Source organism: Perna viridis, chromosome 2 (genome assembly GCF_037379345.1).
Source record: "Perna viridis isolate PV_CMFRI_1.1 ecotype Kerala chromosome 2, ASM3737934v1, whole genome shotgun sequence".
Taxonomy (NCBI): Eukaryota; Metazoa; Mollusca; class Bivalvia; order Mytilida; family Mytilidae; genus Perna; species Perna viridis.
This window is the reverse complement of record NC_142446.1, coordinates 49051891-49078780: the sequence shown is the minus strand read 5'-3', so window position 1 is coordinate 49078780 and position 26890 is coordinate 49051891. Positions and strand designations below refer to the sequence as shown.

General features: G+C 31.2%; 1 protein-coding gene across 2 annotated transcripts; it reads right to left on the bottom strand.

Moving 5' to 3' along the window:
* Positions 1–11: 11 nt before the first annotated feature.
* Positions 12–26881, bottom strand: LOC148625573 (WD repeat-containing protein 44-like). 2 transcript variants are annotated; one of them, XM_088569143.1, is made up of 21 exons: positions 26727–26881; positions 25674–25719; positions 24418–24719; positions 23077–23149; positions 20787–21440; positions 20096–20134; positions 17194–17340; positions 15053–15208; positions 14144–14361; positions 11967–12040; positions 11501–11562; positions 11118–11195; positions 10463–10598; positions 10052–10122; positions 9094–9207; positions 7767–7889; positions 6625–6816; positions 5592–5693; positions 5265–5380; positions 4397–4521; positions 12–3796 (listed from the first exon to the last, which is right to left on the bottom strand). In XM_088569143.1, exons 1-21 carry the CDS (start codon positions 26783–26785, stop codon positions 3600–3602), a joined length of 3084 nt encoding a protein of 1027 aa, XP_088425269.1. In that variant the 5' UTR covers positions 26786–26881; the 3' UTR covers positions 12–3599. The 2 variants fall into 2 exon arrangements, with proteins under 2 accessions (XP_088425269.1, XP_088425270.1); XM_088569144.1 differs by lacking the exon at positions 20096–20134.
* Positions 26882–26890: the final 9 nt, after the last annotated feature.

Sequence of the window (26890 nt, the reverse complement as noted above, 5' to 3'; positions counted from 1 at the left end):
ACAAAATAAACTTTTATTGCATTCATTTATTAATTTGAAACATAATTAATCATTATTTAAAAATACAATTATAAAAGGAGAAAACATAGTATCCTTGATTAGATTATTATATACTTTGTGGTCAGGTATAGCTTACTACTTTGCTCTTTTATGTGTAATTGAATCAGGCTGTTGACAACCTTTATTCCCAAAAATATGCCTCTTCTTTAACAGTGACACCATTTAATCCCAAAAATATGCCTCTTCTTTAACAGTGACACCATTTAATCCCAAAAGTATCACCTGATACTTAGCCAGAGTCTAAATGAAAGATTGCAAAATTATTTGGCTTGCCAAAAAAATTATTCTTAGTCACATACAATATGAAAATCATATAAAAAAGAGATTTATGCTGAAGTAATCTTGACTAACTACAGCGGCCAATAGGTTGATCAATCACTAAAGCAAAAAAAACAAGACAACACCCTTAGATAAAATGCTCTGCAGATAGCAGCTTGATATGACCACAGATGTCTAAAACAAAATCACTGAATGGTTTAGGCAAGTATGACAAAATATTCAAGCTTGATACAGCTAAGAATGGAAGTGATTCTGACAACCTAAAAATTAAAGAACAGAGTATATGTAGGTATCACCTTGACAAATCATCTCAACATTACTTGTGTTTTGTCTTTTATTTTAATTAAACTGATTCAAGGATTCAAATTTTACTTACCAATATTTACTTATTAATATTAAATTCAACCCTCTTTTTGTGATACGGCACCTTGTGTGCTCACAGAGATCCATACACTTACACTATTTGAGTTAATGTACAGGCACCCAATGTCTAAGGACGACAACATCATAACATTATATAAACACAATTTTTTTGCAGTTGATACAAAATTTTCAGCATGAATTCATATTTTAAAAGGTCATTCTGCAAACACATTAGAATAAACTATTAAATTAAATTGTAAATTTGTATCATAGCACATCAAAGTCATATCACAGAAAATAAATATTGCACATTATATATTAACAATTTTATTTCAAAATGCTTAAGTATGATTTCAGATAAAATTGTTTAAAGTCTTTAAGGAGGTAGCCCCCAGGGTAAGGGACACAACTTTTAAAAATCATTGGAATGTTTGTATTCAGCATTTTACATCAATCTTATGTAAGCATTAATTAACTTGGATTCATTTCATTCTGTTTCAAATGAAAGCTTGAGAGCCTTTGGTGAAATTGAATATAATACAAACATATCACTGATTTCATGAGTTATATCCCTTACCCTAGGTCTACTGCCTTAAATGATTATTTCATTTGTTTACAGTGGCAGATCCTGAAATTCTGAGGGAGGCTGTTTTTTTCTATATAATCAACCACAAACCAAATTTTCAAGCATAAGGGGGACCCTGTCCCCATAATTTATTTGTAATTTATAGCAATATTAGAATAACCAGATATTACCAGTCCTTTTGACCTTACTACCAATAGTAGATACCATAAGTTGTGCTCCATAAAATGCCAAACAGTTTTATTATGTAATCCCCATGATTTAGAAACACAATGATCCAACTGAAAGCCACCATTAAGATGGGAATATGTCTATAATATTACAAGGATGACCATCATGGATTTCTTAATTCTTCAAGTGCTTATAGACATGGAGCGTCATGGACATTCTATACGTGTAAGAGGTCTGAAAAATGAATGGCTCCAAATTGTACCATCAAAATTGACTTACATAATTCAGAAGTGAATGTTTGAATTTTTAACACTGACAAAGAGCAGGTATTGAAGGACATATTTCCACTGGTTGAGGCAGCATCAAAAGGCATGATTTTTCATGACAAATAACTCTTACCCTCATAGACAAAGTCTAAATCAATACTATTCAGGACAGTAATAGGATGTAATAGTACTCCTCAATCAATTCCTTCACAAAAATAAAGCATCTTATTATGGTACAACTATAAACAGACAGTTACACTATTAATGGGTGAATGTGTTATGGTAAATATAATACTGCCATATGAGCAATTATTCAAAGTAAATACATTTCATGGATATACATGAACAAATGACTATATTGATAGCACCTTTATCTGATATTGGACTGTAAAACTTCAAACTAGTTTTTAGATTAGGGGTCAAAACAAGCCCTCTCCCACTTGCCCTGCAGCAAACAAATTTCATGACAGGCAAGTCAAATTCAAACAGAACTTGGCTGCTGGGTAATCTCATTTTTTATGTTTTTTCGCTCGGTTCAACAAATAATAGAAAAAGTACACTTCACTCTGGGCCAGTTAAATTTTGAGCAAAACTTGCCCAGTTGACCATTTGGGAAATTTTTCTTATTTCTACCCCTGCTGATAATAATGGACTGATTCAGAAACTGTAATGCCATCTGGGATTGCCATTGTTCAAAATGTTCCTCATTGGTCAAACCGTTATTTACGAGGACACTGTAATGACGCAACTTTGTTTATGAGGATGGATGTTGAATTTCTGATTTGATCCATTACATTAACATGGCATTAATTTAATCATATCCCAAATTATCTCTTGTAAGATCTTATAGCTCTGCTAACAAAAATAACTAGCATATATTGCTAATGACAGACCGTAATACTGAACACATTTAAAGCCCCTGAATGGAAGTTACTTGTAAACTGGCACAATTTTCTTGCGTATTTAAAGCTTCACTCAATAAAAGAAAGTAAATCATATAACATGTAAATATATTTCAAATGGCTGCATTTAGATTGTTTTGCATAGCAAAAATAGGTAAGTTCTTTAAAATTCAGTTTCACTTTCCATTACAAATTTATGATACCAAAACATTGTTTTAATGTAATAGACAACTTGGAGTAGATAACGAAGAAGCTTAAACAAGTAATTGTCAATACATGTACATGTATATCTAAAATCAATTTCCTCTTTTTGACTAGTATATGAAGTAAAGAAAGTCCTTACCAAAGTAAGATTTTTTTTAACACTATCTATCAAATCAGCTTGGAAGATTTTATATTTAGAATTCTCCCTGTACCTCTTACAAAAGAAATTCTAACTAGTTTCTTCAGGTATTCATAGTTTTAATAATAAATTAAAAATGCTGGCCAAGGCTGTACAATTCCACTATATACCAGTCCCAGTAGCAGAAATGTTATATAAGAGGGCTGTCAGAAGCTACATTTAATCTTTTTGTTAGATTACGAGAAAATTACTACACAATTCTAAAAAGCAAGAGCTCAAAACTAAAAAAAATAAATAAATCAAAATTGTGTTTCCATCTATTTCATTTCATATTATTATCAGTTAGCACCTTAGAGTGTTATGGATTTCATTAAGATATCTGAAGTGTGACCACAATATCTACATTTTTTCAAGGTGCTTAAAAGGCAAATGAAAAAGAACCTATTATAAGTTAATGGTGACTTTCATTTCATGTCATGATAAGAGTTTTTTTAAAAATAAATGTAGACATAGTAACAAATACTTAAAAATAACTCAGACATCACTTATACCAGAAAAGTAAAGGACAATAAAAAGTAACAATGCAAGGACATGATAAGTCATTAAAATGAACACACAGGTCATAAATTAGGTCATGGTTTCTCCTCAGTTTTGTGATGTAATGATCCCTTTAAATTTCTGACAACTTTTAAAGCCCCAGTAAAGTCTGCAGTGACAATAACTTCTCCTTCATCCTCTTGTGAATCTTCGGCTGATCTTCGTTTACTGTTTGGTCTGAGCATAGCAGGATTTGGTGCAAAAATTGCTGCAGTAACTACTGCATTGTGAACTGAAATAAATTGATTCCCGTTTGAAAAAAACTCTATTTTATATCAATAGTAAATTTCAATGAATGATTCACTCATAATATGTGTAATTCTCTTCCCTACAGCATAAATCCAAAATAATTGAGAGTAAATTCCTTCTTGAATTATCTTAGTTACATCCAAGAAATGGTGAATGTTGACCATATCTGGGCCAAAAACTTTTAAGCTATTCACCTGAATGCTTATTTATCAACAGTTTCCTTTATAAAAAAATGTTCTATTGAATTCTAACAAATCAAAATCGAATTTTAGTAGAATATGGGTTTGGGATATTTGATAAAGGCAATGACTGAATCAGTTAAGATTTCAACCCAAAAGTCCATCCTGACAAAATTTATTTTACTGACAAGTATTTCATAAAGCATCCACATAAATAATAAAAAGGTCCCCTATGTAGGTTATCCTATCTCATAGGTCAAGATAAAACATGTCTGACACCTCAGACACTCTACAATTTGACCTGTGGCAAAAAAGTGCAATTTCAAGAGAAAAAAACATTGAATTTAAACAAACAAGTAACTAAACTGAAGAAATAAACTTTCTCATTATTATAAGTGTCTCACTTTTTATAGCTTCCCAGAAATCGTTTCTGTCTCTCCGAGCAGAAGAAAACTTAAAGTCATGATTCTGTCTCCATATATACACAAACTGGTCTTCAGAACCACAGATGATGTACTTTGCCTTTGGACTAAAAATGTTAAAATGATCTTTAAGAGTTTGCATCAGAAATTTTATGGTAGAATGCTATGTTTACATATGGAAAGAAGAACCATTTCCTTACATTTCAAAAAGAGGTTATTGAGTTTAATTACCAATATTACAAGCTTTTAAAATCAAGTTTTTGTCATGGTTTTTACTCTTAGTTTAGTCATACTGCATATTTATAGTAATTGGATAATTTTGCATCCTTTTAATAATGATCTTAATAATAATAATCTCCTGGTCCATAAAATGTGAAGATACTGACATCCACTAACCACAGTATTTAAAAGTATGAATTCACAGGAAGCGCAGACCTGTTTTTGCTACTTTATTATGTGGCTGTACTTAGCGAAAATAACCTGTAAAATCCTGAACTTATTGTGATTTTATCATAGGAACTATGGAGAGATTTACAATCTGTAAAGCATAATTTGCAGTCAAAATTCCTAAAAAACTATACAGAATAAGTAATGATAATCACATCTGTAGTGTAGTATCAAGAAAGTTCCTTTTTGGTAATGACGTAATGTGTAAATTTTACAAGAGTAGTAAATTTAAGATTGCAATGCAATGTTATTGTCATTTAAACAAAATAAAATCTTTTATTACAAGGTCAAGACAGAATATAACATACCTTCATTACATAGAATTTGACCATGAAATTGACCTAATTAAGTCATTGGCTGTAAGATAACAACATTTAAATAATTCCGGGATATGAAAACTTACCTAAAACTTGCCTTAATCTGGCTACTATTGTTGACACATCCTTTATATTTACAGGTTAACATTTTATCTCTTAGATCATAGAGTCTTATTCTAGAATCATTAGATGTTACTAAAACCTGAAAAGATAAGATTCTTGGGTAAAGAGCAGAGCAATTACCGGTTATTATTACTCGATTAATTTACCAAAGGTCATATGCCTTAAATATGATTAAATTATTTTTTCCTATCAATTTATGTCAGGTCACTGATATAAACCTCATAAATCATTTAAAATTCAAGTCATAATAATATGATTGTGTAATAAACTTTTAACAATAACTAAGTTACCTTATCTTCCCCAGGTAAGGGTTCAATACCAGTTATTTTACTGCCCTTAGCATTCTTGCCTCTGGTAGATCTGACATGAATCTGTGTGTAGTATTTCAGTTGCTACAAGTAAACATTTATATTTTAATACTACATGTACATTGAATTTAATAGAGACAGAGCATCAGTGATTTCCTATATACTGTAAACCTATTAATTTTCGTATTGTACAAATTTTTCCTATTTTTGCTGTGGACAGAGAAATATAGTACCGAAAAAATTGATTTTAACACTGTATAACTCTTAATCTTTTTTTTGAAACTGTTAAAAATTGATACCTCCAAATACGTTCATCTGACAGAATCTGTGAAAAGTAGTAACTGTCAAAATAAATATATTCACAGAATGTAAATGCCCTGAAAAATAAATGGCTCAGACTTGTTCTGTCAGAAGTGACATATTTCGGAAATGACATATCAAATTTATATAAAGAGAACTTTTAATGCAGATGGACAACCTGTGTCATAAAGGGGACTTGCATATTACATAACTAATTCATTATTTGAGAACAATAATTCTGCCCCTTATAGACAAAGACCAAAATTATATGAACATCCAAACAAAAAATTTATAGTGAAGAATTAAAAAATGTATGAGAACAAAACATTAAAAAAAATTGCAGGAAGTAATGCTTCACATTTTATAAAATTTTGAGAAACATCTGTAGGTTTAAATACAGTGGATACTTAAGTAACAATCTTTAAAAAAAATCAGACAGGAGGTGATTCATGCATGTTTGCAAGAGTTATTGTTCTTGATTTGGTTGATTTTAGTGGAATGTTAAATTGTGGTTTTCTTAAAAGTACAAATCTAAATACAGAAAGGACTATTATCACATAAAAATATAGCACACGTTGACCAAAAAAGCATTGTTTGTTCCATGGGGTTTCTTCACCATGAATCACCTTACCATAGGCAGTGTCTTAATTTTATATGGACTGGTACTTAATTGAAGATCAATTCAAACACTTTATCAAATAATACTGGTACTTACTTCAGTTGTATAGAAAATACATTTTCCATCATAAGTGCCTACTACGACTAGTTTGCCATTCCTACAGAAGTTTGCTGTAGTTATAAGAGTGGAGGGTGCTGTTACTTCATTCCATAAGGTAACTTTTTTATCTGGAATATTCCATAATCTCAGCTTGCCATCTAATGACCCACTCAAGAAATATCTATCATCCTGACAAAATGAAATGTTTTCATAGTTAAAACTGTTTAAGTTATTTTTGAAAATCATTCCCATTTTACACATTAGTGGTATAAACTGACTCTTCTGTAAAATCCTATGCAAGTTCACAAGTCAGTCAGAATGGAGAAATCAATGTTATTAAAATTACAAAAAGAAAACTAATTGCCAATAGAAAAGTAAATGGCACACTGAACATAGAAAAAATAATCTAATGCTACTCAGAGTGCAAGACAAAGACAAAAAAATTCTAAAACAAGGCTTATTCTTGTTCAGGAACATTGAAAGCTTAATCCAGGGTGTATGAGATTTCCTGTTCTTGCATTTTCTGGCAGTGATTGATTCTGTGATTATTACAAAGCCACCTATATCCTATATGCCTTGTACTTGGCCTAGAAGAAATTTTAAGGTTTTTGGTAGGACTAAGTGGGGATGGAACCCACAACTTCCCAAATGCTCAAGCACGATCCCCCTAAGACCATTGATGCAGTGTAGTACTAAGAAGAATTTGAACTGAAAATCAAAGGCATTTAGCAACACAGGCTTAGAATCATGCAAACTGTGATACATGGTTGGAAAGCCTACATATCTATATTTTTTATATTTTTTTTAAAATGCTCAAATAAATAGAAAATAACTTGTAGAATTTCATATAACCCTTGTTCATAAGAGATATAAATTATATGGAATGTACTGTAAAATTCATATGAGAAATAACTGTGTAAAAGACACTAAAATACAATAGAAAGCATTGGATTTTCAATGTAAATTATCTCCTAAGAGCAGACAGATTGTTGGAATGAACAATTATATATTTCATCATACAGACCTATAAAGAAACTTAATTAAAAAAACAAATTAAAAAATGTGTAGCCTTTTTTGGGATGTATCACACATTACAGAATTTGTGTGATTCTTACAAAGACTGCTACTTAAATACTTACTTTAGGATGGAAGACAATGGAGGTAACAAAATCTATATGCTGGAAGGTACAGAGACATTCTTTACGTGAGACATGCCACAATCTTACTGTTTTATCCATGGAGGAAGACAAAATAAAATGATTCTGAAAAGAAAACGCTTTGTATGCAAATAAATAACACAATAACTTGAATAATAGAAACTTTTTTACAGAAATGACCTAATTAAACATGAATTATAGTGAATTATATACATTATCCAAGTAATTAAATTCAGTAACAATAATAAACAATTATCAAAAATTCTTTGAAAGGCAACACTTACAGGTTAATACTCCACAAGTATTCTTAAGTCTTAGAATATTCTTTATCTGGGATGTATCAAAATCTTATATTGATTGGCAAGGGATTATTTCAATGAAAAAAAAAAAACAACCTATTATTGTTGCATAGGATGTATCTAGAAAAAACTTTTCTACATTTTCCATATGCTTTCTATGGGATATGTTTCATGCTTAAAAGTAATTGCCATAAAACAATAATTTAATTCCAGTTGTAACACACTTTCTGATTGGATAAAAAATTTTGTCCATCATCTCATAGACCAAATTTTGCAATGTGACTGTGACTTCATCAATTTTTTTAAATAATTTACTTGTAGATTTTTAATCCTAAAATTAAATTACATGGAATGTCTATTAAATTTTTTTCTCAGTCTATTTGAAATAACCTCAATGCCCATGGTGCACACTTGAAATTAAGCTGCTCCGCAGGCACATCACATAATTTAGGTTATTTCTTCATAAACCAAAAATTCTTTAATGTATGAACTTACTAAAATTAACTGACTAATAGGGCTTGTAAGTGTCATTTTCAATTTATTTTTGACCCAGAATTTCTACAGTTGACAGCATAGAAATCAAAAGACTGATTTGTGTTTAGTTTGCTACTTCCTGGTGATGCATGTTTGCAAAATTTTATGTGCTATCAACAAACTCAATTTAGTATTGAAATTGTTAGTGTCATATTTTTTCCATTCTATTTAAAGAGGTAGACCTAGGGTCAGGGAATAACTCTCAAAATCAGTCATATGTTTGTATCATACTCAATTTCGTCATGCCTTTCCAGCTTTCCTCTCAAATAAAATCAGCCCAATTTACTTTGATGCTAAAATGAGATTGATGTAAAATGGTAAATACAAACGTTCCATAGTTTGTAAGAATTGTGGTTGTGTTGCTAAAATTGTAAACAACCACTTTCTTTGCTTTTGAATAGGAGTTAGGGACCCATTCTTGAGAAATCACAGGGTCATGTGACAAGACTTTCAGGCCCTATTGATATAGTACTTACTTTTGACCAAGAAGTGTCTAGGACATCAGCAGTGTGACCTCTGAATGTACAGAATGGTTTTGGCATAAAAGGTGCTATTAAATCTTCAGGGTCATGGCCTCCTGTTGCCTGTTCCTGAAATATTGGTTAGCTTCAAGTATAAATCTTTTAAGACCAGGCAAAAATTGAATATCACTGATCATGCATGTCAAAAACCACGAAACACAATATTATTTCACCAAAAGGAACTACTTTATTTGAAATGAATGCAAACAGATCTCTCAATCTCACTGGTTATGTTTGGATATTTTTCATTAGAATTCTAGAAAATTGAGGCCTTTGAGAGTAATTTACCACTGAAATCTTCATTAGAAGTGCATTTCAATGATACTGTTTATCATTAAACCCAGATGATATGGAAATCTTTTGTTTATTCCTTGATTCTGATAGTACAAACATTAAATTACACTAAGTGGTGGTTTATTTCATGTTTTACTCACTGCCTGAATTTTCCAAAGACTGATATTTAATATATTGGTAAAGTTTCACTGAGCATTAAGGGACAAGAGAGCATTTTTAAGCCACATATTTCCTATTTTTTTTTGCTTGGCATAAATAAATATAGCAAATTTTAGTAAACCTAAAAAATACTAAGTCTGCAGCGTCAGTATTAAAAAAAAAAGACATTATTTGATCTTTTTTTAGTGTCTAGACATACATACATGAAAATCATTCAATCAAACAAGATGGACTGTATGATGAATGTTAGAATACACAATACAGTGAAACCTGTCTAAACAGAACCCCTTTGGACTTACATTAGTTCAGTTTAGACAGGTGTTTGGTTTACTTAAATTCAAAATACATTTGAACAGATTTATGGGGACTTTTTAAAGTATCTGATTTAGACAGGTTTTCACATTTAAGGGGATTTGGAATAGACAGGTTCCACTGTACTCCCATTGAAATATTCGCTTACCAAAAGTTCTCCAGAACTTCCAGAGATGAACGAGTTACGGCTCTCCTGTGACGGTGCAGGTGATATTGATACTGAAAAATAAAATGCTAAAATTTAGATTTGCACAATACAAGTTTTAGGGGGGGGGCATTTTAAAATCCAAAGTTTATCACTGAGAGTGAATAAATAGTTTCAACCAAGAATAGGCTGAAAGAAAATCGGTCTCTCTAATGAAATCTGTATGCAACTTGGAGAATGTAAAATGGCAGGAAACATTTTGCTGAAATTTAATCATAGCCTAAAGGTTAAAGTCATGTGCATTTTTTATCACTAGCTTTGGATGCAAGAAACACTGACATTCGTAATTAAAATTATATCTTAAATTAAAATTGTATCTACCAACTGTAATAATCATATAGAATGATAATATACCATCAGCATATTTTTGCTTCATATCATTGAAATGACTATATGCAGACTTGAGCACCCATATTCTGAGTGTGTTATCCTGTCCTCCTGTAGCTAGCAGTCTTCCACAAGGTGAGAACTTCATTGTCCATACAGCACCCTGAATAATGTACCAAATCAAAATAAAATTGTATGGAACCTTAACAAGATGTGAAGTCAACATGATATTGTGTAGAATTACAAATCAACAGTGTAAAAACTATATATAGTTGAAATTTTATTGTATAGAAATATGAAAATTGTAAAGAGTCATAATTACAATGCATAAAGCTAGATTACTAATGAATGTTTATGATGCAAACACAAAACTAGAAATCTGAATTCATTCCATTATATTTGACAATAGAAATCTTGCTTCATGACTTACATGCCACCAATTATCTTGTACAAGTAAATAATTTGTGTACTTCACTTCTACTCTCAAAAATCTAAATCTGTTCTATGCCTACATTAAAAGTTCAAACAATCACGACTCAATAACATATGTCACTTCTGACAGAACATTTCTGATCTATTGCTGTTCCAGTCCCCTACATATATGTCACTTCCGACAGAACATTTCTGATCTATTGATGTTCCAGTCCCCAGACGTCATGGACCCTCCTTCCCAAATACTTACAGTGTGAATATAACTCATGTCCTGTAACAGTTGTAGTTTATCAAAATCTTTTGGCATTTTGCTGGTTTTAGCTTTTATCTGAAATTTTCAAAATGGTTTAAATGATTCTACACTGAAGTCAAACACAAATGGTATGGTTTTTTTTTTGTTGATCTTTATCTTGAAACTCATCAATTATGATTGATATCAGTCATTTTAAAGAATATTTAAACCCTCATAATTTTGCTTCTACCATTGAAATATTCACTTTAAATTTTTTTGTTTAAAATGGTGATTAAAATGACTGCTATTTGCTGAGCAGAAAAACATTCGTACGATATGTCAAATCATAAAATCACACAGAACATGGAGAGAATATTTCTTTGATTAATTTTGTAACTTACCTTGAACATTTTCCCATCAAATATAATTTCCTGTTCCACCTCAGTTTCTTCCATGTGTAAAACTGAAATCAAGGGTTGTGTATTATAAAAAGAATACAACACTTTGAACACAATTCTTGTTCAAATTTGACACTAACAGCTTATCAAATAAAATCTTTTTCTGACTCTTGTAACAGTCAATTGTAAACTCAGAAATTATTGTGTGCATTACCTAGAGTGAATTTGTAACTCAGCCGAAAATGTGATTTAATTTTTGGCAATTTTTAAATCCTGTATCTATATATATAATGTAAAAATTTCCATGATAGAATTTCAAAATTGTTTTCTAGATTACATTTTTATTTTATTTTGGCTTAATCCTTAGATAATTTGTTTACTATAAAATAAATGGATTCATAAACTTATAGTGAACAAACATTTCCAGAAATTACATAGAGTTGTAAGAAATATATGAAATTAAACCAACCTTGGTCGGCCACAGATTTAATCCTATTAGCAGTTTTGTCCATTTTCTTCCCTAGTATCTTTTTCAGTCTTGAACTAAAATTCAAATATTTTAAATGCATGAATATAAGACATTACACATTTTATTGAGCTTGGCCTACTGAATTTCATTATCAGTAATTCTATTCATAAGTTTGTCTCAAAACATTATTCAGAGGCCTAGGGTTAAAAATTTACATCCAAGATTTAAAGGTCCTGAACTTTTCTGCATCTTCAAAGGAAGGTCCATAAGAAGTGAAACATCCAAAATAAGTTTATATGTAAAGTATGATAGGACCAGGACCTAGGTACATGAAAATTTTAATGGTCCATCATCAGAAATTGTGGATCCTGGACCTCAGACTAGGGCTAATTTGAATCCCATGCAGAACGAAAAAGATTTTTTTGGGACCCATATGCTCGCCTGAATATAGCTGAAATATTGCTACTCAGGCGTTAAATCCCAACAATCAATCAATTGGGACCCATATAGACATATCAATTTCTTCATATACATTATTATTTCTTGTATATTTATTTTTTTTTCATTTCATATTTTAATTGATACTTTCTACCTATTGTTGACTTTTGGTAGTTTTTCTTAAGAGCCTCATAAGAACTAAATAAAAAGAACTAAATATAGACCCTGGTGATGACAGTGGAGCCTCATAAGAACTAAATATAGACCCTGGAGATGACAGTGGAGCCTCATAAGAACTAAAAATAGGCCCTGGTGATGACAGTGGAACATCATAACAACTAAATATTAACCCTGGTGATGACAGTGGAGCCTCATAAGAACTAAAAATAGACCCTGGTGATGACAGTGGAGCCTCATAAGAACTAAAAATAGGCCCTGGTGATGACAGTGGAACATCATAACAACTAAATATTAACCCTGGTGATGACAGTGGAGCCTCATAAGAATTAAAAATAGACCCTGGTGATGACAGTGGAGCCTCATTAGAACTAAATATTCTCCCTGGTGATGACAGTGGAGCCTCATAAGAACTAAATATTTTCCCTGGTGATGACAGTGGAGCCTCATAAGAACTAAATATAGACCCTGGTGATGACATTGTAGCCTCATAAGAACTAAATATTTTCCATGGTGATGGCAGTGGAGCCTCATAAGAACTAAACATAGGCCCTGCTGATGATAGTGCCCTTGTGTTGTTAGATCTAATGTATAGGAACAGCTTGGGTGATTGTCTCATGGACAAAAATATTGCCATTAGCTAACTATTACTCTACTCGTTTAAAAATATTAAAATTTTTACTTTGTAACCTACATTTTATGTTCTAGATATATAGATTTAATGACTTGCTTCTTTGTAATACTTACATGTATGTAGAAGTTAACTACAATGAACTACAGAAATACAATAGCAAATACTGTGAAGTACTACTGTTCGTGGGGTACATGTACTAATTTTCATGGTTTCCGTGGGTAGGCCAAATAACTAAATTAGGTTCCAAATGAAAAGGAGAATCCCATTGATGTGTATACAGAAAACCTTAAAACAACAAATTAAAGAATGCATGAACTTGTGTTTCTTCCCTAATCCACAAAAATTGGTATCCACAAATTAAAGTATACAGAAGTGAACATAGTCATGTAAATTGCAGGATTTTGTTGTAACAATCCTCAAATTTTATCACACAGCTAATCTTTCATAATCATGAAATAAAAAAAATGGATGCCAACTGGAATGTAATCAATTGACCTAAACAAATTTACCCTAAAGTTCATGTGTATATATGACCCTGTTTAATCAGACACAACCTGGGACTAACAGACAATGTATAGATAGATTGCAGGATTGCACAAGTTGAAAGCAAATGACAGTATAACTATGAAGTTGCATGCACTGTCCTGCCACATAAACCCCCACTTGTACAGGAAGTTGGTATCAATATCTCTTACAATGTATGCCACATCCACGAAAAGCCACATACCAGATTTGAAATCAGTCCATCCATTTGAAGTTGAGATAGTTTTGACAAAGTTTGGACAGACAGAATGACAGATTGACAGACTGACAGACAAAGTGATACCAATATACTCCCCGCTCATTGAGTGCCGGTACAATTTTAAAAGAACCAACATTCCTGTGAATGCATTTTTTGGATAACAGAGGTTTCACAGTATCTACTAACACTTTTTTCTTTGTGCCATGTTCCTCAGACAAAGACATGGTCTCACTCCTGTTATCTCCATCCATACTGTCAGTTTCTCCACTATTATATTCCTTTGTTAGCCTCATGATATGTAAAGATAGGGGATTCATACACTGTTGGATCTTCTCCTCAGCAACACTCAGGGGTACTTCCTCACCTGTGTCTAAATTCACAACCATAACGGCATCTAGTATTTCCTATCATATGAAAAATATAGCATTGACTGTTTATGGTCTAGAATCATACTGTAATATTTAAAATTCATTGTAAAAAATTTGTAAGCTACTGGTACTGCTGACCAAAATACAATTTTTAATATCCAATAACTGTAAAAGAAAAAAGAAAAATTTTCATATGGCTTATTTTTGTGATTTCTGCTATAAATCTGCTTTTGCATAGTTTTAACTTTGTGATCGTTCATCAATTTGTACTATAATGTTCTTTGAAGAGAATATTCAAGACAGTTTTATTTTTGCGTTACAGATCTTGGCGCAAAAATAGCAAAAATAAAACTGCTGCAAAAATTTCATAAATTTTCAATAATAATGTAAAGGATGCAATGAGAAATCTCCGCTCCAATTATCAAGTGCTTCTGAAAAGTACCACATGTGTCTTAATCAAAGACTTTTTAACAGACAGCGGTAAACTACTGTTAACTCCTTCAGAATACAAAACTTTTGACAAATATACATACATATGCAGCTAAGTAATCAAGATTGTCCTAAGTGTAACAAATACCCTTTTTCTAAGTCCTCACCAAAACTTCTAAATAAAAATCACTATCAACAATAATATAAAAAAGGTGCTATTTTAAATGCCTGCAAACGATAGTAAGTATAAAAATGTCAGTGTGTTGTTGTTGTAAGAGATTGGTCTCTGTAACAGTACCTTATCTGTCAGAAGTCGGCCAGAGTTAGACCTCGGTCTCTGTAATTGTATGTTACTAAGACTTGGTGAAGTGTCAGAATCTGATGAAAATTTTAACTTCTCTTCTGATCTGTTATTCTTTGTTCTATCTGAGTTGATAGCATTCTTGTCCACATCCTAAAATAAAACACACATTTTAATATGATTAAAAACATAGGAAGCTTATAAATACCAATCACTTCATCTGCTTAATTTACTAGTTGACTGATATATTGTAAAGTTTATTTTTGTCATAAAAATAAGGAAATAAAAATATGTCTCCCTAACCAATTTGTTTCTTTAATTGTTGTCAGTTTCTCATGTAAAATCAGGGAAGAACAAATTGAACAAGAATCAATAAAAATATGAAATAAAAATAAAGAGGAATGTGAATCAAGAACCACATGCCATAAACAGCCTGAATCTCTCACCTGGCTGGATAAGCAACATTTTATTTTTTTTTGTAGAAGCAGCCATATTTTTGCTAGGATAAAAATTCTTAACAGCCATACCTGAGAATCAGTCATATCTTCTTTCATTGAATTCTGTCCAGTAGTTTTTGTGGAGCAAATTTTTGAAAGTAATAAAATTGAAAATAGCAAAAAACATAGTAAAAAGGCAATAACTCTAACATGGCTTATCAAATTTACCAGAAAATTTGACCATAGCCAGCACTCCACAGTTTAGCTTAGTTTCACACTTTTGGCTAGGGATGAAAAATGACATAAATGGAAACTGGTGGTTGATATAGTGATTAAAATGAAGATTGTATTGTAGATAAATCATTTAGGTATTTTGCAATGCTTCATATATTTTCAATGTTGAAGGGGCTTTTTATCAATGACAATTTGATTCATTGTGAAAGTAAGTCCATTTTTTACCATGCTTAGTTTGATAAGTGGATTATGAAGTGAAAATAGCTAAAAATATAACAGGTGATACCCATATGAAGAAGGGTTTTCCAAGGAAGAAGTTTTGACAGTTTCAGGATTGAAATAAAGATTTAAGCTATTTTGCAGGAAGTTTGACATTTTTGAACCCAACTTCATAACCTTTTTCACAAATTGAAGCATATTTTTGCAAGGTTTCTATGGTAACCATATTTGTTGTGTGTACTGTAAACGTACTAATTTCACAGTGTAAAGAACACAGCGAAAGATAGTACCGGTGAAATTGATTTTTTACACTAAATAATGTTAACCATTTTTTGAAACTGCAAACATTGATACCTGCAAATATGTTCATAGACAGAATCTGGGAAAATTAGCAACCACGAAAATTGATATGTTTACAGTAATTTTTACTACATTCTGAAGGCCTTGGCTTGAGCTATTGTTTGATAATTTTTTAAGTGATAAATTTTACAAAGCATCAGATTAGAAGACCAAAATCAGGCAGTTCTATAATACTGTGGAGTGCTGGCACATATAGATCTCATCATGTTGAACACTTTTACCCAGGCAGAGTTTTGCAAAACTGAACAATTTTGGAGATACATGTATTTGCAAAAAATGTCTGTCTGACCCTTAAGTCCTATTTTTTGTAATGACCACCATGTTTTTTTGACAGATCAAAAATCTCCACAACAGTTCTGTGCAGAATACCCTAAGGAACATAACATTCATACCAAGTTCTGTTAAAATTAAACTAGTACTAGTCTGGGGAAATTTTGAATAATTGTTAACAATGACAACACACTCAAATGACCCCTTAGGCCAGTCGAGCTAAAAAGCAAAATTTTGACTGCCACTGAAAAAATATGAGAAATGAACAAATTTGACACAAAAGAGCCGAGCATGACCTAGCCAATTTACAAAAATCACTGAAATAGCCATGTTCATTAGGCACTACTACAGAGGTTGAGCTCTAACCAGTAGAGGCAAGTATGACTCTATATATAATTAAGCTTAATATAATACTGAATTATGATTGTGATTCAATTTTTGACACAGCAAAGATTTCCAATATAGAAGAAATGTGGTCATTTCAACTTAAGAATCGAATATAAAGTCAGACATCAAGTGAATGCATAAAAACCAAGTGTTTACAGACAACAATGTTAACACCATACCATTACACAACCACTAATAGTTAATGTGCACAAATAAAAACAACAAATTTACCTCAGTTCTAATATGTCTGCCACCACCTAAGGCACTTTGAAGATCAAGTGAGAATTCAAGATCCCGAGTCAGTTTATCAACAGTTGAGGTAGGTGTTGGTAAAGTCAGAGAGGTGCGGTTACTCCATTCAGAAGGACTGTCTGATAACTATATGAAAAAAAATATTTTTAAAAAAATGATAATAAACTATATGTACAACAATAAAATATCATAAGCTTGTGTCTGTGTGTATGTTTGTGCAGAATTCACTTTTATAATTATGCTAAGGTTACTGGTATATAATTGTGAGAAGAATTCACTTGGGGTTTGAAACCCAGCATCATTAAAAGAAGATTAAATTGAACAAAAAAATGTATCGATTCAAAGACCGTTCATTTGATACACTCACCTGCTCTGAATTGTTCATATCAAATATAAGAGTGTTTGTGTATATTCAAGACAGTTTAGTTAGAAATCTCTAACCCATTAACATAGTAAAGTATAAGGTGATTATATAATGTTATATATGATAAATAGAGTAATTTATTCCCCTAATGAATTATATATCAATTGAATAAAATACTACAAATGTATATGCCTATCATATCCCAATACAGAACTATTCTGGACACAAAATCCTCATAAGTTAAACTTTAGAATCATTTAAGAAGAAAGAAGAATTGATACTTCTGTAGAAGATTCTAAAAGAAGACATGAGATACTGGTATTAAAAAAATAATTTTAAAACAAAGTAAAGAATTCTAAACAAAGAAAGAATTAAATTGTGCGGAAAAAAATGTGGTTGTATCATCCACTGCATTTCATGCACGATGGCATAGAGTCTAGATGCATTAGATCATTGGGATATGATAGGCATATGTTGAAGGCAAATATGTTTATTGGAAATTCTCCAATAAACATATTTGCCTTCAACATAAACAATTATTTCAATATTAATAATAAGCTAAGTTAACAATAAACCAAATTATAAGAATGTGAAACACAATAAACTTGGTTAAAGGTTGAAAAACATTAAATCCACTATTTCAGTGCTGGGATACCTTTTTTTTCTGCTTCTAAAAATTGTGGAAAAAGGGTTTAAAATATAAATATCTACATATACTCTTCATAGAATTGGAAATTGGCAGTTATATCTAAAATGACTAGAATATTTTCTAAGAACATTTAAAGATGTATACTTGTACAATGTACATGTAAGTCTGAATAAATGTCTATCAGTCATACACTACACCATGGCAAAACAAAACATATATATATATATGGTTCAGGTTTCATGTCTATGCTACTCTAAATCAAAGTGCTGTTAGCACTGGAGGTTTTTGATTCTTGTGAAAATTGTAGTATAAACAAAATTTGAAGATTACGTGATGAAATATAAAATTGTGATCATACATTAGCATTTTTCATATTTAATATCAAGATTTTTTTCTCTAATACATATAAACTGAATATAAGACTTTCAAAAACTTTTATCAATTTGAATTTTCCTGCAAATTTTACATGGTTAAAATCACTGCTTTTTTTCACTTCATGTTTATTAATGGTAAACTATTGATGAAAGGATGGAGAATTTGACTTACAAGTTCCTGAAGGATCAAAAACCCAAAAAGTCTATAAAATCTTTGTGAGTTAATTGTCAAATTTTCTGTTATAGTTTAAAGTTTTAAGTAGAATGAATTCTGTTCTATTGGTAAGTTTTAGAAAAATAAAAGTCAAGCATCAATATCCTACTTATAAACTGTACTACTTTATGTAGTACTTTACTACTGAAAAAATTCTTCGATGACAGATCTTCAAAATTCATCTTCAACAAGTATGTTGTTTTGTTTTTTCATATGTTAAAATCCACACTATACTTGTCATGGAACTTAAAGATAATAAGTATACATAGATGAAAATAGTTTTGTTCCAGAGAAATTTGTGTCCCGAATTTCAGAACTCCAACTCATATGTAATAAAAGTTGACAATAAAAAAGCATGTATGATGAATTATAACAAATGTATCAAAATCACTAAACAGATATTCACAAATAAAAATAATTTCAATGAATTGGGTATCTTGTAAATCTGAACCAAACATACTGTTTTAATCTGGCCTCCTAATTTTTTAGCATCACACTAAATACAATGTATGCATAGAAATGTAGCCAAAGTTATTATTTTACAAAATGTTCTGAAAATTGTACTTTTATCTAAAATTTAGAAATGCAGTATGATCAAAACTGTCATAATCAAGTACATGTAACAAGCGAAATATATTTTTTAAATGGTTTTTGTCTTGATTCCCTATTTGCAGTATGCTGAGTTATCTCCCATTAACAAGAGTAGTCTTTCCTTTTAATATTAGTTTTCTCTATTTGTTATTAACAATATGCAATTATACCACAACTCAAAAAGCATTTGTAATTACAGTTTTGCTCATGTTTGTGACGTTAGAAGCATGAAGACAAAAGATTTTGTGAAAAAAAAAACCAAAAATCCCTAAATTAGTTTTGACATGATACCTCTTACCAAGAGGAAATAACTCCAAAATGAAGAAACATTTTGTAAACTGCAAATAAGGAATAACAGGATATTAACATGCTGTATGAGACAAACCAATACATAAAATAATTAAGTGGACTGAGGGCTACTCCAGATTAATTTAGCTGGAAGGAATATATTGGACATATTTGGCATTGCTATTGATATTCAGTTTATCCTTCATGCTAATTAAAATTAAATCTTCTGTGTCACTTCTCAAAAATAGGTCTTCTAAGATTCAATTCAAAGGCAGCGACACAGAAGATACAATTCTAATTAGATTGTTATTTTAGAAAACCTTCCAACCATTTAAATCTGTAAATAACCCTAACTAAAACTGTGGCTTTGACTGCATTTCATAATGTTAGGCATGAATTACTTTTTTCTTGTTTTTCCATCGTATAATTCCTATTAAAACCTGAAAGACATGAATATCTTATACTTGAAATTAAAGAAATTCTGTTGTTTATTAAACTGCTCATATTTTCAAGCATTAACATTAAAAAATTTAAAGAAACCTCACAAAGGCAGATCCAAGAGAGGGGGTGGCCAGGCCCCTCTTTTAAATTGGAAAATTTATGAAAATAACAAATTTTCTGTATGTGCACACATAAAAATTGTTTTAAAAAGAGTTTTTGTGCCCCCCCTCCTTTTAGTGATTCCCTGGATCCACTACTACTTCATTTGTGCACATTTACCTACATACATATCATTGAGTAAAAGCAAGAAAAAAAAATTAACAAAAGTCATGTAGGACTAAAAAAGCTATACAGTGTGGTATATATGCTCAGAATATATAAAGGGCCAGAGTTAGAAATGGTAGCCTGCCCACCAGCCTGTGACTGGCTATTTTTGGGCAGGACTGGCCAGTTTTAGCAAAAATTTATATAGCCATATAGTAAATTTATTGAAAAATTGTATTCAGAACTGACTAGAATTTGAGTGAGTTTCCTACCCTGTAAAGGGCACATGCAAATCATTAAGTTTCTACTAGTTAGAATATTGAAAATCAAAGGCTCAAAAAAATTACTTAGTACATTTAATTTTGTTTAGTTAGATAATATCCTTACCTCACTACCAGATCTTTTCTTCTTCCTAGGTGGAGCCACTGGGAATGTGAGAGTATTGTGAGGTGCTGATGGAGGGTAGGGTAGAGTAGACGGAGGAGTCCTTGTTTTAGTGATACGGATAATATCTGGCTCATTGGAGGCTACTAAAACCTCATTAACAATGGTATCTGATTCTGGTATACCATTACTGACACCAATTGTAGTATCACTAGTGGATGAGTTTACAGAAGAGTTTGAACGACTACTTTTTGGACCCTGAACCAGAAGGTTTGCCTGTGTCATTGAAATATCCATTTTACTAGTACCACCTGCATCACTTACAGGGCTATTTGCAACAGAATTAGAACGACTAGATCTGGTTTCTGGTATAGTTATGTTAGCTTGTAATGTTGTGGGGCGTCCTGTCTCACATAAGCTAGAGACAATATTAGCACTGTTTGAGTCAGGAATAGATACATTGAGATTTTCAGTGTAAACTGTCAATTTAATAGAGACAGGGTCTTTTTGGTCTTTAGAATCTTCATGTACTGACAGATTGTCCTCTTCATCATCTGAATCAACAGCAACATGGTCATTCCCATCTGATGCTCTTTGTCTCATTTGTTCTAACTTTCTTCTTCGTCTTTCATTTTCTTTTCTCTTTTTTGCCTCAGCCTGACAAAAAGAAATTCTGATTCTTAACGTGATTTTTTATATTTTTAACCTGTTGTAGAAAAATATTTCAACTCGCATGAAAGTATGTATAGTTTATTTTGACTAAGTCATTGGCGTGAGAAGCGCTACAATTGCTACTGCTCCAACCATACCAATAATTTCAAAAACCAATGAAAATAATATTATGTATACATAATATAGTATTTTTCTGAAAATTTACTATTTGGCCATACCAATAAAAAATTCCTTCTTACCCCAGTGCAAAATTGTGTTACTCAATTTATGTCTCATCATTCATATTTTACTACTATGTTTATATGTATAGCTAAAATATTTAAGGCATGAATGTTATATTCTTTCAGCCCATAGAAAAGAACTACCTCAATTATGTGGTATACATTCAACAACCTATGAAGCAGGTCATTTTCAAGTTTAGACCATTGGCATTGAGGTTTTTTTCAAACAGACAGAAAAAATATGACAGACATTCCTTATAATTTAATTTTCAGCATAAAAATTTCAGGGATGATTTTATGAGGTCAACAAACAAAGTGGAAATTGCAAAATCAGAATTAAATATACAGTAAAAAACAAGGATCATAACGTAAAATCTGGATTTGAAATTTTAGCGGAATTCCACTAAAAACAGAAAAAATCATCCATGAAATTTAACAAGGAGATCATCAAAAAAAGATAGAGGACATCAAAATCATATTACAAAATTGGCGTACGAGATAACAGACAATGTTTTTATCCTACTGAGAAGAATATAACTTAAGAAATTCAATTATTGATCAATGCTTATTTAAAGAACATTGACATCTCTTTTTTCTTTTAAATAGATACAGTCGAACTTTACTTGCTCGAACTCGGATGGCTCGAACACCCGGGATTTTTCGAACAATTCAAAGTACCAAAATTTTCTCCTATATAATCAATATAAATAACCTTGGTTTTCTCGAACACTCGAACTGACTAGTCGGTCCGTTCGGTAATAAATCTTAGAGAATAACCCTCGCTAACTCGAACTTGTCAGCAATTTTGTCAGCTTGGGTAATAAAAGGTGTGAAAAACTGAAACCCTATCATTAATCAGTGTCATTTTAGTTAATTACAGGTAAAATTTAAGTCATCACTAATTAGGTAGTTTTGATCTTTAACATAACACTGATTGAAGTTCAGGAATGTTCTGAAGTCGGTATGATAAAAGCATGAAAGAAAATCGAATGAAAACAAATTATTGACCAAGGAACTCGAACTCTGAACGTTTTTAAAAGTGAACACAGCATTTTTAATGTCCACAAATCAACATAATATTCCGAAAGCAAACGAAAAAGATCTACGAACTAACAAAACTTCGTAGGAAGTAGGCAATTTCTAACGATAAATCGAACTCGGACCTGCACCGAAAAAAATCCGGAAATATATGAATTTCAATTTCTCGAACTCTCGATAACTCGAACACATTTCAATGGTCCCTTGGAGTTCAAGCTACCGAGGTTTGACTGTACATGTTAAAATTAATTCTAAAACAAAAAACTCAATGTAAATCAAATGATAGTAGAATAGATGTCCTAAAATGTCGATTTAATTTACATTGATGTGTATACTTATAAACACAAAATTGGGACACCTACAGCCTCTTTTTCATGTTTTTTTCTCCTGAGCTCTTCCAACTGGGCTTGAAATTCAGCATCTTCTTTCTTCCTCCTAAAAATAAATCTAGTTGTTGCATTAAACATATCAATTTTTTTTAAAAATCACCATTTTTGTTTCTTTACAAATATATGTCTGTAAATTTACTGTTAAAAAAGGGAATTTATTTCCTCAGTAGTGGACCCTTAAAATGATTTGCAGTTTCATCACAATAACTTCTAATTTTCTAAAATTTGTTGAAGTTTTATACAGTTTATTTTCTTAAAATTTAAATACTCATGATTGCTAAATTATCTCTGTTTCATTACTTATTTTTTAAGACCAAGTCAAAAAGTCATGTCAATGTACATGTAAGTTCTATATGAAGGGTTTGCAATCAAGTTTTATATCAAACATGCATACAGGGTAACATGTTTATTACATGTATAATTTCAACATTCCCTTCTAATCAGACATGGAATGACCGAAACAAAGTCAAGTAAACTTGTAAGAAGTGTAAACCATGAAATTTTGTAGAAATTTAATATTATGTATTTTTTGTGGTAAGACCCTAATGCAAAAATAAAACTGTTGTGTATATTTCCTTTGAAGAACACTATAATACAATTTGAGGAACAATTGCAAATTCCAAAAAAAAAATTGATTGATCACAGAAAGTACAAAAATTTCATGGTTTACAGTAAATTGATATATAAAGTTCAATGGAGTCAACAAAAATATGAACAAATCAAGAAAATGACTATTGAACACTTAAAGGGAAGGAAAATTTAGACACTAAAATATGCATGTCAACAAGTGTAGCTTAAGGGAACATAATTCTTACTCATTGTTGCTTATAGTAGCACTGAAAATAAACACATAGATGATGACTGATCAAATACAATATATACAATGTATGTAAGCTAATTATTATGATACATGTATGGCCAAGCCCTTCTGTAATTCTGCAAACATGGTAATTTAGGTTAGGGTTGCACAGCATGCTAAACATTTGACCATGAATAAAGTGTAAACTTCTTTTTATAGGAGAAAGAAGATTTCAAATACAACTTTCATTACAGGACCGAAAATCTTTTCTAAAGATCAGAACACTAACAAAATGAAACACAATGGTCTAGTGAATAAATATTATACTTCAGTAAATAAAAAATCCATTGAAAGTCCCATATTTAATTCCTTTCAAAGATAAAATGGACACGGTGAATATGTCAAAGAGAAAACCCCACCGGGATGAAAAATGTCAGCTACAAGCCATCCATGGGTGAATGATGAGGAAACCTTCACTCCACAGGCTGCAGAAGTTTACTCATTTTACAATGTACCTTTCTTCTTGCATTCTCCTGATTTCTTTCAATTTTATTTCCTCCTCTAAGATTGAATCTGCTCTCTCGGGTCGAGTACGAATGACAACTTTATCATCTGAATCATCAGATAATTCATCATGATCAGGCTGGTTTTTAATTGTAGTCCATTTATCCACATTTTCATCTTGTCTATCTGTTTTGATCTTGAAACCATCACTTCGGACAGTCATCCATTTTTCTTCCTCATTGACATATTTTAAGTTCTGAAGGAGTCTTGAATCACCATTATCATCACTTTCTTCCGTTTCACTATCTGATTCCTGAAAAAAATGACAAGGTACATAGACACAGATTCACACTTCATAAAAAGTTCCTAAAACCTAAAAGATATGGTACTTGTAGAGGACAATATTACAATTAAGATGTTCCTGCACCATGATAGATACAAAGATCTTTTACACAAGACATGTAGACTTCGTACAAATAAAGACGACGAAAAAATTTAAAACACTATCCATGTCAGCTTGTCACTCCCTAAGAAGTAAAATAAAAATATTGGCTCTTAAAGGTCCTCTTTCCATATTTACTTTGAAATGCATTAAATATTTGCCCAAAAATGTAAAAATATTTAATACAAAAGCTGTTTTAAATAGTCAGTTTGTAATAAAAATATATCTGGAATAAATTTACAAAATGATTAAGAAACCTTGATTGTATTTTTTTACTCTGTAGTCTTTTCAGAAACAATTTGTACAATCACTAACTTCATAGTTTCCCTTCTGAAAATTTTGATGTTGAATGTTTTGAAATCCAAAGACCAATCTGCATTTTATTGTTTGAATCAAAACAATAGATTACAATGCAAAATCTTCTTTTTTATGCTTTGCTTAACAATTTTATCCTGTAAAACTAGATACTGGTATTTGACATTTTTTTTATCAGTATTTTGACACAAAAAGATATTTTGCTTTTAATATTGAACACAATACTATGTTAATGACCAATCTCCATGCATTTGAATGGTAGACAATGACCCATTCACATGAAACCAGTCACATGAAAATACCTACATACCCTATTATGCTAAAAATCCTAAGAAATTTGCAAATAAGAAACATATCAAAGATTTTTCTACACAGTAAATTCCCTAGTTACATGAACCTGTATAAATACAAAACAAATAGGAAAGCACTATAGTTAATGAAATCTGTTAGTCTCTAGTGTAATAATAGGAATACATGTATGTACAAAGTATTCACTAATAAACAACTTACTGGGAATGTCTCCAGCACATTTTTAAGGGGGTCTCTAGAAAGAATCCTGAAAAATAATAGCATATTAAAATTATAATCTAACTGTTTCAGGCTACTCTAAAGTATCATATAAGTATCCAAGTGGATTTAAACTTATAAACAAGATTGAAGCATACCATTTATACACATATTCAGTGACTTTCAGAATACTAAACTAATGTACATGTACAAGTAACTTAATGTACATATGAGGCAAAGCATCAATTTGCACTGTTACATTGTATATATTAGGTACTGTACATTTACTTGTAAAAACTTAAGAGAAAATGATTTTGTGCCATGAATGAAAAAAACAAGCAAATTACAATTTTAAAATAAGTGCAGACTAAGATACTACTTTCTTTTTTTATGCATTAGGAAGGATCCAACATGAAATTTAAAATTTGACCAATATATCTAGAAGTCCTATTTAAAACTTCATCCTTGGTGAAACTTATTGATTAAATATGCTCCAGAAGTTACAACAAAAATGGTAAAATGAAAGAATTAAAAGGGTCCGATACATAAATATCTGGACATCACAACGCAATGTGTGAAAAATCAGACTACGACTTAATCAGACCAAGCAACTCCAAATACATGGTTTATAACAGTGGTGGATCCACAGTTTTTGACAGGGGGGTGGGTGGGCAAAAAGAATTCTTGACAGGGTCACCGGTGAGAATCACAAAGTGAGTGTTTTTCAAGGCCGTTTTTCATGATTTAACACACAATTTTTCGACTAAAGACCCCCCCCCCCCCACTGGATCCGCCAATGTATACCATAAGAATAAAGATTGTTGAAAGTCCAAATTTTGTTTCTTTGTTTCCCCAACATTTCAGGTTTTACTTGATTTGTTTCATATTACATGTATAATAAAGGAAAAAGTATGCAGATATATGAATATCATTGGAGAAATTATGATTGGAAGTGGCAAAACATCGTAGTTATTATGAAGTAAACATATACACTTATCATGAAACCACTGTGAAGTATCGGATAAAAACGTTTCTGGTGATGCAGTAACTGAATACCTTTTTGGAGTTGCTTCCTCTGCATCGAAGAATTCGTCTAATTCACTATCTGATGACATTTTTAACCATAATCATCCCTTTTCTGTGCTTTTTAGCGTATAGTTGTCATATCTGCCAAAAATAATCCTAAAAAGGAAGTACTTGCTCGTCTCTCGGGCATTTTT

What these genes read in the sequence shown, in the direction of transcription:
- LOC148625573 (XM_088569143.1), bottom strand. Translation starts at nt 26,785, where the DNA reads ATGTCATCAGATAGTGAATTAGACGAATTCTTCGATGCAGAGGAAGCA. An exon ending in GAAGCAAAAATATGCTGATG is followed by an intron (nt 10,123 to 10,462) that starts GTATATTATCAT and finishes TTTATTTTTCAG; the next exon opens with TATCAATATCACCTGCACCG. An exon ending in CCTTACCTGGGGAAGATAAG is followed by an intron (nt 5,381 to 5,591) that starts GTAACTTAGTTA and finishes TTATCTTTTCAG; the next exon opens with GTTTTAGTAACATCTAATGA.